The sequence below is a fragment of the Dromiciops gliroides genome, chromosome 3 (genome assembly GCF_019393635.1).
Source record: "Dromiciops gliroides isolate mDroGli1 chromosome 3, mDroGli1.pri, whole genome shotgun sequence".
In the NCBI taxonomy this organism is placed as follows: domain Eukaryota; kingdom Metazoa; phylum Chordata; class Mammalia; order Microbiotheria; family Microbiotheriidae; genus Dromiciops; species Dromiciops gliroides.
The window spans coordinates 388,666,105-388,678,785 of NC_057863.1; the positions used below are offsets into that span (position 1 = coordinate 388,666,105).

At 37.0% G+C, this 12,681-nt stretch overlaps 1 protein-coding gene across 1 annotated transcript in view; it reads left to right on the forward strand.

The window, feature by feature from the left end:
* The window catches only part of PTPN4 (protein tyrosine phosphatase non-receptor type 4), a 225,434-nt gene that overhangs the window by 180,668 nt on the left and 32,085 nt on the right, over positions 1-12,681 (forward strand). Inside the window, 1 exon segment of the mRNA XM_043998589.1 lies at positions 193-351. Coding sequence (XP_043854524.1) covers positions 193-351 — 159 coding nt within the window.

The following is a 12,681-nucleotide window of genomic DNA, read 5'->3' on the forward strand; positions in this document are numbered from 1 at the left end:
TTTAATAACACATTCATTTCAGTTATTGATATAAGTACTAAGAAAATGAAAACAGCAATATTAAAAAAGCTTTTGCTTATTTTGAATCTTTAATCTTTTAAAAGAAAACTTTGTGGTGTAAATTCATTTGTTAAAAAAATATGAAAAAAAAAGTTTAAATTAAAAAGAAATTGTTATCCAACTTTTGTTTAGTCGCAACTCTGCATTTACACAAGAGGGAACACGACTACGACCATCTTCAGTTGGACACTTGGTAGACCATATAGTCCACACCTCTCCAAGTGAAGTTTTTGTGAATCATAGATCTCCATCATCAACACAGGCTAATAGCATCATTCTGGAATCATCACCGTAAGCTCTTAATTTATTCACTTCTTTCACCAGTATTTTCTTTATTGTTTCAAATTCCATCAGTTAAGATAAGTAGCATTAAAATTGAAGGTATCTAAACATATGATTTAACTTGCATATTACTTGATATTTATAGAAACTGTGTACCTCATATGAGTTTATTTGTATATCAGGGTTCCTGTTAGTACAGAATTTGAAATTTCCCTGCCAGTTCATTGACTTGGATTCTATCTGAATAATGATTAACCACTCCTGCATGTTTATGGGCATAAAGCAGCATGGGAGAAGGGAAAGGGGAAGAAGTAGCCAAAGTAGAGGCAGCTCTACCTGTTTTATAAGCATTGGAGAATGGAAAGACTTGTGTCAGGAACGTGTTGAGTTACCAAGGAAAATATGAGGAAGTGATTTTCCCACTTCCCACTTGAGAAGAACCAGTGATGAAGAATACTTACATATACACCCCTATATGTAGACATTCCTATATGATGATAAAACCTTGCATATGCTGATGCAGTACAAGTACCTTTTCAGCCTATGCTGTAATACATTCACACCTATATATCAAAAGATTTAAATACTAATTTATTGAACCATATGTCATCAACATAGACTGAGTCTTCTGGAATCACCATAAACTTTTAATCTATCTCTATGAAAAAGAGTGCAGAAGGTCCTTGAGGAAGAGAGTGCAAAGACTTGATTTGTGCTTTAGGAATATCAGTGTAGCCGATGTGTGGGTGATAGGATTAAGATGGAAGAATTAGGGCAGGGAAACCAATGAGGAGATTATTGTAATTTCCCTGGAAAGATGAAATGATAAGTACCTGAACTTGGGGTGGCAGCCAGGGTAGAGGAATGGGGCAGTTATGAGAGATTTTTGTAGAGGTGAAGTCAATAAGACTTGGCAGGTATAAGCTTTGTCCCAAGACTTCTATTTTCTTTCTACCCTCCTCATCTCATCAACTCCCATGGGTTCAACTAAGGCTCTGTGCTGATAATGCTGAAATTGGCATATCTAGTCTTGAGTCTTTCTCATGAACTTTAGTCCCAAGGCTCAACTGTATTTGGTAATTTTCATTTGATTGTTAAGCTATTATAGTTGGAGGTCTCGATGTTCACTTTTTCAGACCTAAACAAATTAACAAAAAGTTCAACAGTAAAGAAGGTTAGAACCCAAATTAAATTTGATTATATGCTATAACATGTAAACTTCATAAATGCAGAAATACTTTAAAGACTTACTATAATGAAGTAAAAATTATAATCAGCAAAGATCACTTGAAAAAATCACTTAAACTTAGATGGAAAGTAAAGAATTTAATTTTAGAACGTATTAGCAAAATGTTTGTAAATGTAATCCGACAAAATCTGTCACTTCCCTGTGATTTGCAGAGTATTTTCTTTAGAACCTGATGCTCGCCTTCAGTCTGTGTACTATTATAAAACTAATTTGTTTTGTTTATTTTGTTTATTTGTTTTAATCTAAGACTATTTGAACTTCAAATGAGAAACATAATAATATAATGGAAAGAATTCTGGACTTGTAGTCAAACTCTTTCTCTCTTACATTCATTAGATGACTATGGGAAAGTTATTCTGAGTCTCAGTTTCCTCAAATGTGAAGTGGGGATAATAATACTCCACAGCAGTGTTATAATGATCAAATGAAATAATAAATGTAAAAGCTTAATGTGATATATAATAAATTATTATTACTAATTATGTTATTCCCTCAAAATAAAGCAATATCTTTTTGGGGAGCGGAGGGGAGGAAGGCGGCAGTCAGGGTCAAGCTACTTGCCCAGGATCACATAGATAGTAAGTGTCTGTCTGAGACCAAATTTGAACTCAGGTTCTCCTGACTCCAGTGCTTTATTCACTGTACTACCTAGGTGCCCCAAACAATTTCAAACATAACTAACCTTACTAATGTGGTAAAAAGTTTTAACAGTCGGTTAGATAATGGAGAGACACCAGGTTTTTTTAGGACTACCCTTTTGGGGAGGAGACCAACAGCATGAGCTACGCACCCCAGTCGGCCTGCGACGCAGGCCAGATTGCCTGCTGAGCACTCGACTTCCGGGGTGCGAGCTTAAAAGGCAAGGAGAGAACGGAAGTGGGGCCTTTTTTCCTGCTCCGCTGGTCTCCTGGCTGCGCTGCACAGACAGACGCGGACTGGAGTTTGACTCGGCCCGGCTCTCGGTTAACAGCACGCGCTTGACTCGGTCTCTCGCCCCAAAGGTGGCCTTCCGCTTTTGGTGAGTTTTATACAGAATATAGACTAAGCCTAGACTTAAGACGATTTGTATTGTATTTCTACTTTCCTATCCTTCTAATCAACATCACTTTGTGACTACCATACAATAAAAGTTCTATCTAGAAAACCAGAAGCTTCTTCCATTTACTAGTCTGGGAGATAAATTAAGGGAAAGGTTAAGTAGGGTAGATTTATGATCTAATATCCAATTTTAATCTCACAGTTTGGCGACTACAAAGGGACACGAACCCACAATCCCCTGCTGAGTTGAATAGTAGGCTATAGGGCGTTGGTTAGGCCCCAGTGATTGAATCAGAACTCCAGAAGCCACCCCCCTTTGTTCATGCACAAAGAGAGTGAAAGGCTTACTATAATCTGGTAGTCCTAGGGCAGGTGCTGATAACAAGGCCTGTTTTAATTCCTTTATGGCTGAGAGATGCCAAGGATCTAATTGTAAAATGTCTGGGACAGAACTTTTTGTTAGAGCTATGAGAGGTTTAGTAATTTCACCAAAAGAGTGTATCCATTGTCTACAGTACCCGGCTGCTCCCAGAATGGCTCTCAACTGCCTCTTAGTAGTGGGGGCAGAGGGTTGTTGAATGGCCTGGACTCGCTTAAAAGAGACAGAGCGAGTTCCAGCAGCCAAAATAAATCCTAAATATTCTACCTGGGGCAAACACCATTGTACCTTTGACTTGGAAACCTTGTGTCCTCTCTTGTGCAGCTCCAACAGTAAGTGATGGCTATCTTCCTGACAAATTTCAGCATTAGGAGAGGCCAAAAGTAAGTCATCAACATATTGTACTAGTGTGGAGCCTTTAAAGGTAATGGAGGCCAGATCCTGCTGTAAAATTTGGGAAAATAATGTGGGACTGTCTACAAATCCCTGTGGGAGTCTAGTCCAGGTCCACTGTCTATTTTTCCAGGTAAAAGCAAATAAATATTGGAAGTCCTCATGTACTGGTATGGAGAAAAAGGCAGAGCAGAGGTCTACCACTATGAAACATGTAGATTCATAGGGAATGGATGAAATTATCGTAGCCGGGTTTGGAACTATAGAATGTCTAGGAATAACATAATTATTAATCGCTCTAAGATCTTGCACAAAACGATAAACAGGTTTACCATCTGGCCCAGGCTTGGGTTTTTTAACTGGCAAAATGGGAGTATTGCATGGAGAGTGATGACATGGAATAATAATACCCTGGCTTTTCAAAGCCTCAATTATAGGTGTGATCCCTTCTATTGCTTCCCTAGACAATGGATACTGTGGAATGGAGGGGGTGGTCCCCCCTTAACTTTAAAGGTAACAGGCATGGCAGACTTAAGGAGCCCCACCTCATTAGGGGATGAGGCCCATAAAGACTCAGGAATGTCAGAGGGAATTTTGGATACTTCCCCTACTGTTCCTTGAGCTTCTGTAAGTAAAATTAGTAATAAATGAACAGTATCCTCTGGCAATTGTAGGGAGACAGCCCCATCTGGAGCACAAGATATGGTTGCTCTAAGCTTGCAAAGGAGATCACGACCTAATAAATTTACAGGGGCATCAGGCATGAGTAAAAATGAATGTTCTACTATTAAGGGCCCCATAGATACCATGTGAGGATTCAATTTTGCCACTCTCTGGCTCTTTCCTGAGACTCCCACTACATTCAAAAATCCTACAGGTCTACACCCAGCATCTGGTTTGCTTACTAATACTGATTTAGAGGCTCCTGTGTCTAGCAGACAATCGTAATAAGTCTCCCCCACTTTTAGGGTGACATGTGGTTCATTACTCTGGGGAGGTGAATGGACTGGCACAAGTGTATTCAAAAAATCCGGATCTGGGAATATATGGCTTTCATTATCTATGTTCCATTCCTCCCCAAGACCCCGTCAATCCTGTGCCCTCCTCTGAGGGGGACCTTGGTTACCATTATTCTGGTACTGCCTTACTGTATTCCTCCGAAAAGATCTATTTCTATTTTGATTTCGCCTGTAATTAGAATTAGAATTTCTTCTCCAAGTCCTACATTCTCTCAATTCATGCCCCTCTTTACGACAGTAACAACACACCTTAGTGTCCTTGTTCCGGTGTTCACATGGCTGACTAGGAATCGCCGGTGCCAGAATGCTCTGTTTAGGGTGATCTGGACCTTCCTCATGTGAGTCAAAGACATAATTTGCAAGTTCTTTAATCCTATCTACTGTGAGAGTTCTCCAGTCTGGACATTGTTTCAGAAAGTATCTGTGTATTTCTGGCAGTGAATTATAAACAAATGTGTTGAGAACGATATAGGAATCTCTTAAATCTACTGGATCCAATCTGGTGTACTGTCTAGCAGCCTCACAAAGTCTATCATAAAATCTGTTTGCTCTTTCATTAGCCTCCTGAGGTAGGCTTAAAAATTTCTGCCAGTTTTCCGGTTTTCTAGAGCAAGATTCCATTCCCTTCAGAAGTGTTTCTCTAGCATCTTTTAATCTTTGGAAATCCCTATCATTATTATAATTCCACTCTGGATCCTTTAGAGGCCATTCCACATCAGCCTTACCCTTCACAACAAGGGCATTTCCTGCTGAGATAATATCTGTAATCTCAGTTGGGGACAGTAAAGTTTCCATAAGGCAAGTAACATCAGCCCAAGTGGGTTGATATATATTAAATATAGTCCTTAACTGTGAAATTACAGTGTTTGGATTTTTCTCAAAACTAGGGATGATTGATTTCCATGCGCTCAAGTCACTTGGTTTAAAGGGGCTATATTTTCTGTCTTGAATTGGTGCTCCTTTTTTGGTATGTTCTATAGTTTCCTGCAGGGGGAGCAGTTTCTGCTGATCTGATTCTAAACTTGGATCATCTCTAGTAGAAAGAGCCATCTTGATGACTCTCTCCATATGTGACAATTTCCCCCATATTATAACAATGATAATAGCAAAAATAAAATCCTTAGTCGTATGAACTATGGATGTGGTATTAAAAGGTATTTCAATTGCAGGCATAAAATTTCTACTTATATTAAATGTATTTTCCCAAAGATTCACACTTAGACTATTATACAAAAAACTTTTTGCTGCCTGAATGAGGAAAAAATCAATAATGTTATGAAGGACCATTGAGTAAACTATTCCTCTAATCTCACACTACTAATTTAATACTAACAGATTGTGTGCCACAGACTTTTTTAGTATTATTCTACACATATTATTTTAAGGAGCTCAAATATATATCAACAAATGTGTAAGTTCCATAGCTTTCTAAATTCCTAAAGGGCAGTGTTTTTTTGTTTTCGTCTTTGTATCCCTGGCATCTAGCATAATACCTTGCACATAAATCCTTGTCAAATTGAATTCCTTAAGGTTTATCCTTCTGCTAAATCTGAAAAGAATGCAAACAAATGATTACATAAAGCATAGGATAGATAATATACCAAAAACAGAATATCTAAATCACCTGGGACAGTTAGTTACTGATGAAGCCATAGTTCAATCCTTTTATCTGCCACCAGTTTTACGTAGGAAAAAACTGACTTTACCTTTAATTCCAATACAAAACTCCCTTTAACAGTTTCTTAAATCAGGAGCTACTAATTACATTGTAGAGAAATTCATTTGCTTTACTAAAATTTATTAAATGCATATGTTATGAAAGTACTCTGGTTACATTTCTGTACATTTAGAAATTTTCAGTCTTATTTTAAAAAGTTTTAAATTTATGTGAAGTATCTTTCTTTCAATGAATTCTTATTTGTCTCATAATAGCCATGTTTATATGGTACTTCGAAGTTTACAAAATACTTTCTGCACAACCATGAAAAAAGTAAGCAATAATTATATTGGACATTTAGAATTGTAATTTACAGATAAAGAAACTGAGACTGAGTTTAAGTGGATCAGTCAGTTTCATAGCTAATAAGTAGCAAAGCTGGGACTTCTAGCTTAAAGTCTAATTAACTCAATCCATTATACAAGGCCGTCTATTGTGTTTGTGTGTGGTTTTAATCTTAGGATATTTTCAGAAGTAGGAAAGTTGTTCTGGGGTTTTGCTTATTTGTTTGTTTGTTTTTGTGGGGCAGTTGGGGTTAAGTGACTTGCCCAGGGTCACACAGCTAGTAAGTGTCAAGTGTCTGAGGCCGGATTTGAACTCAGGTACTCCTGAATCCAGGGCCAGTGCTTTATCCACTGTGCCACCTAGCTGCCCCTGTTCTGATTTTACAGATGAAAAAATTTAAGCATTAAGTATTGTGATTTAAGATCATGTGACTTAAAGGTACTAAAAATAAACCCAGAACACAGGTCTTTTGATTCCAGATTTAGTATTCTTTTCACTAGCTCATACTTCCTTCATTTGCAAACTGTGGGAGTGGTGGAAAAGGGTGTGAGGATGAATGGAAGAGTAAGTCTGCAGTCAACATTAAGTTTGTTTGGTTAAACAAAGAATCAGGTACGTGATTTCTTGTTTTGTTTAGATAAAGATCTATAATAGGTAAATTTAATGAAACATTGCATTAGTAATGATTCCCATATTACATCCAGCACTTGAATTCTAAATATTACTGAGATCCCAGGTTGTCATTTCCTTTCCTGTTCTGTGACTGCTTGAACAGCAAGTTAGAATGTTTCAGTTTGTAATTTATTGAAATAATCCACAGCCTGAATTAATTTTAAAATACTTGACAAGTTTTTGTTTCAATAAAATCACACTACAAATATTAACATACTCCTATTAGTATGTAAGAAACATGACTATTGGGACAGCTAGTGGCGCAGAGGATAGAGCACCGCCCTGGAGTCAGAGTACCTGAGTTCAAATCCGGTCTCAGACACTTAACACTTGCTAGCTGTGTGACCTTGGGCAAGTCACTTAACCCCAATTGCCTCACTGAAAAAAGAAAAAAAAAAAGCATGACTATTTCTGTAACAAAACACAGAAATCTTATAATGGAGGAGATTGGAAAGGAATCTGTAGAAAATCAAGTCCCAGCTAAAATCCTACCTTCTACAGGAAGCCTTTCCATATCCTTCTGAATACTAGTGTCTTCCTGGGGGCAGCTGTTGTATATTCCCAATTAATCCTGGCTATGCCTCTTTTATACATAGTTGTTTATGTGTCTCCCGCATTAGACTGTAAGCTCCTTGAAAGCAGGAATTTTCTTTTGCCTTTCTTTGTATCCCCAGAGCTTAGCACAGTGCCTGGTATATAATAGGCACTTAATAAATGTTTATTTATTGTGGACTGTGTTGGAAATTGTTGAAAGCAGTAACTCTCAGAATTTCAGGTGCTTTGACTGCTGTTATTTAAACATTCATAAGGAAATTCAAAGCTGACTAGAACACCTATAAAAAGAGGGTGGGTTTCAACCATTAATAGATCTGTCAGTTATCACAATTCGGTATACTACAGTATATTATTCAGAACCTTATAGTGTTGCATCTGTTTTTACAGAGTGAAAACCCAAATATAAATGCCAGACACCTTGAACCATTTCAAGATATTTTTTCTCATCTTTTATATCTCTATTTTTCTTACAATCAAAAGGTATTATGTTATAACATGCATAATACCTTGTCTGTAACCTTTATAGTGTAGGTAAATATTGTATAACCCACCTTTAGAGGCCTATTTAACTTAAGTAAAATAATTAGTATTTCATCTTCACCGTAGAAGTGCACTAACTACATATTAACCAATATAAAAATGAATGCTTCTCTGAAATTTCATTTGAATTCAGAATATTTAAGTGTAGTAGAATATAGTTAATAACCCTGTACCAACACATAAATATAGTAATTTAATTTATGATGAAGGGGATGGTGTGTTTAGTTACCTATTTCTGGGGCTGAGTATGTGAAACTTTCCAGCCAGAGAAAGTAAAGAGAAAATAAGGCACTCATAACAGCTTATCAGGTTAATTTTGGAGCTTGAATGTTTTCAGAAAGCCTTCCATGAGTGTTTTCCTCAAGGGGAATTTCATTCTTAGTTTTTATATGTTTTTGAGCTCATTTGTGTTTTATTGGCCTAGGAAATATAAATTAATGCAGTACTGAATTTGACATATTGTATACTTTTTTTTTTTTGGTATTTCAGTATAAATGAGCACATTAACAAGTCTATAGTAGAGTCTTTAAATTTTTGACTTGTTGAAGTTAGCAGTTTTAATAGTTGAAGTCGATTTTGTGGTCTTTCTACAGCTGAGTAAATCTTTGTCTTATTGTTTGTCACATTGTTGATAGTATACCAGAAGAGAAAAAGAAATGGTCAATGGACTGGTTTTGCTGAAATTCTCTTTTCCTTTGTTATGAAGGAAGGCTCGCTGGGCATGGAAGAGAAATGGGTGGCTTATATTTGTAAATGAATGTGATACAAATATAAATAAATCAGTAAAACTTTTTAAAATGTACAGTTTTTTTCATTGAAAATATTTTACTTCCTTTTTATAAAGTGGGGTAGATTAGGTAGCCACTTATGCAGCAAAGAAATTCATTCTTTATGACCGTGTTGCTTGATCCTCCTTTCAACTTCTTGGTAGGCCTTAACCTCCTTTTTAATTAGAGTCCCCCTCCTCCCTGCCTTACCTCGTTGTTCTTCCTAAGTACACAATGTTTCTTCACCCTATTACACTTGACAGATTTTTACATTGGCCCCAAAATAGGAACTACTATTAGAACTGGCCTATTTAGTGATACTATTTTAAATCTATTATAATTCCCCATTATAATTTTTAGTTTGCCTATAAAACTCATTACGGCTAAATCAGACACTCAGATCATTTTTTAAAAAGTATGCAGCAGAATAACTACATGTTAAAATGGAGAGACATAGCTTCTGTACAGATTACGCTGGTTTGTGAGTACCCTTTGAATATATATCTTAGAAACATAACTGATAACATCTGCTTGAAAAAAAAGTTTCATTTATTAGGGGGTACAAGTCAACATAACTGCTTAGGAATTTAAGGTATGAAAAGATTTAAATTTAATTGCTTTGTTGTGTTATACTGCAAGTCATTCAGGCATTTATTTGTTCCTAGAATAAAGGTTAACTAATCAGTCATTATATGTTACTTTTTCTCCTTTTTTTTTTTTTTTGGTCAATACCTTTAATTTCATTAGTGTAAGAAACTTGAGATAGGTAACTCCTTTGTAGCTTATAGTTCTAATCTCTCCGTGCCTCAGCCCCTGAAACAACTTCCCAGTTGGTCATCACACAATTAATATGCGTCAGACATAGAACTTAAACCCAGGTCCTTGTGACTCCAAGGTCATCCCTGTATAACAGTCTCTCATTACTTTATATATGTTTTCTTTAATGAAAGAAAAATAGCATTAAAATCACAAACTTCTCAGAATGGCACCTTTGTTAGCATTATGGAGGCTGTCCGAGAGACTTACCTTTCTGCCTCAAAGACTTAGCTACCTGCCTCAATCAACAACACTTGTAGAATCCCGTTTCATTTTGCGCAGTAGTCCAGACTTGCTACCTGTCGCCTAACCCAAATGACATCCAAAACCAGGGCAGAAGGCATAGTTCTTATTATGTTATATCATATTGATTTGTCTACCTATTCCATATCTTGAGATCCTGGTCCATGTCATAGCCTCAACTATTCTTCCTTATGGCTGTCTTGAATCATAATCTGCCCTTTATAGTTGGATTCCATTCCTCTCAATAGCTTCCTCCCTAAATGTTAATTCCTGTCCTGCTTATCTGTGCTCCTCACATTGTTTAGAGCTAAACATAGACTCTAAATAAGTGGCGTTAAACTTAAATAGAAACAAGGGCCACTAAACCACAAAGGAAAATCCCTGGTGGGAAGAGGGAGGAAGAATATTGACCTAAAAAATTAATTATTAGCATTATCTATGGTTTATTATATTTTTACTTATTTTATTTATTTACTTATTATTTATTTAATAGTTCCCAGTTACATTTTAAATCTGATTTGTCTGTACTTGGGAATGCTTTGGGCCATGTGTTTGACACCAGTGACTCTCAAGATTAACTTTCATGTTGGCTTAATTCCTGTAGATTCTTACTTGGTTCTACCCTCGAAATAAATAGTACCTACATGCCCAGTTTCTAAACTAAGTGTTCCGTCCTGTGCCCAACTCTCTAGGTATGATCTCTTTCCTGCATAGCACTCTAAATAATCTACCCACCAGCCCAGCCTCACTTTCCATCCTGGAACCTTTTGACCTTCCCTGATCTATAGCCTCACATTACCTAGTGCTGACTATATTCCATGAATGTTTCTATAGGTTCCAACTAGAATTATTTTATTTAATTATGCCAGCAATACACTGCAACATGAGCTCACAATCCAGTCCAGCCAATAGAGTTCAGCCTAACAATCCCCACAGGAAATATGAAGTGGATAAAGAATTGTCTGGACTCAAATATGCATTTGGATGGATACTTCAACCTATGAAGTTGGTCCAGCTTAGGCAGATATTGCAGCTGGACAATGAACTGGGCCTAGAAATGCAAAAAAATGAAAGATTGAATTCAATTTGGAATATTACACAGTGCTTTCAAACATCTGCACTGGTCAAACACCTAATTTTTTTAACAGCAATATTCCTTTATTCATTCTTTATGGCTGTTAATCATGAATACCACAATCCCTGAAGAATCAACATCATGGGTGACTCAAAGGGCAGTGGAAACATATGGTAGGTTCAAAAAGGTTGTAGCCTGTTACAAAAAAAAGATTTGTAAGTAAGACGTTGCATAAAAGATATTATTATCCAAGAAATTATGAGGAGGATTTGGAGCAAGGCAAAGGGCTGATAAATGGACAGCCTGAATGCAGCACCGGTACTTATATATGTATTTTTTTAACTAATTTTTTTTAATTAAGAATTTTTGGGGGGCAGCTAGGTGGCGCAGTGGATAGAGCACCGGCCCTGGAGTCAGGAGGACCTGAGTTCAAAGCTGGCCATAGACACTTAACACTTACTAGCTGTGTGACCCTGGGCAAGTCACTTAACCCCAATTGCCTCAGTAAAAAAAAAATTTTTTTTCTCTCAATTTTCTTGTTACTACATAAATTGTTTTCTTGGCTCTGTTCCTTTCACTTTGCTTCATTTCAAAGAAGTCTTCTGAAGTTTCTCTGAATCCATCCCTTTTGTGACTTCTTATATAACATAATAGTAAATTTCCAGTAAATTTATGCACTATAATTTGTTCAACCATTTCCCAGTTGATAGGCACCCTCTTAGTTTCCACTTCTTTGCTACAACAAAAGTGATTGACATAACTATATTTGTGCATTTGGGCCTTTTTCTTCTTCCTAGGCATCTAAATAACACAGTGGATTGGGTGCTGAGACTGGAGTTCAAATCCAACCGTAGATACTTACTAGATGAGTGACCCTGGGTTAGGTCACTTTGAATCTGTTTGCTTCAGTTTCCACAGTTGTAAAATGGGGATTATGAAAACACCTAACTCTCAGGGTTGTCATGAGGATCAGTTGAGATTTTGGTAAAGTACTTAGAACTATTCCTGGCACATATGTAGACACATAATAAATGTTTATTCTTTTCCCCTCCCTTCTCTTTCTTTGCTAACTTCGGGATAGTACCTATGTAATTTTTTTTTTTCCTACGGGGCAGTGAGGATTAAGTGACTTGCTAGTAAATGTCAAGTGTTTGAGGCCAGATTTGAACTCATATCCTCCTGAATCCAGGGCCGGTGCTTTATCCACTTTGCCACCTAGCTGTCCCCCGAGTACCTATGTAATCTTAAAACATAAAGAGAAAGGCTTCCATGTGGGCCACCTGTGATGGAGGTATGTGAATAAGTGAAGGATTGATGGGGATACTCAAATAAAAATCATCCAGAATGAGAAGGTGTCAATTGTTTGAAGACTACACCTTAGGAGGGAATACCTACATCAGTGACCTTATAGAGTAATTGAAGTATTGAAGCAGAAAGATTTCCTCCCATCTCCCCTCCAACCTCTCCCTGGGAATGGCCACAGCAAAGAGAGCACAACCTCTACTATCAGAGTAGCTTATGAACTGGGGAAAGCATAGTCTGTACATGACAGGCTTGGTGAAGCCATATTTAAACCATGGCAAAGAGCAGA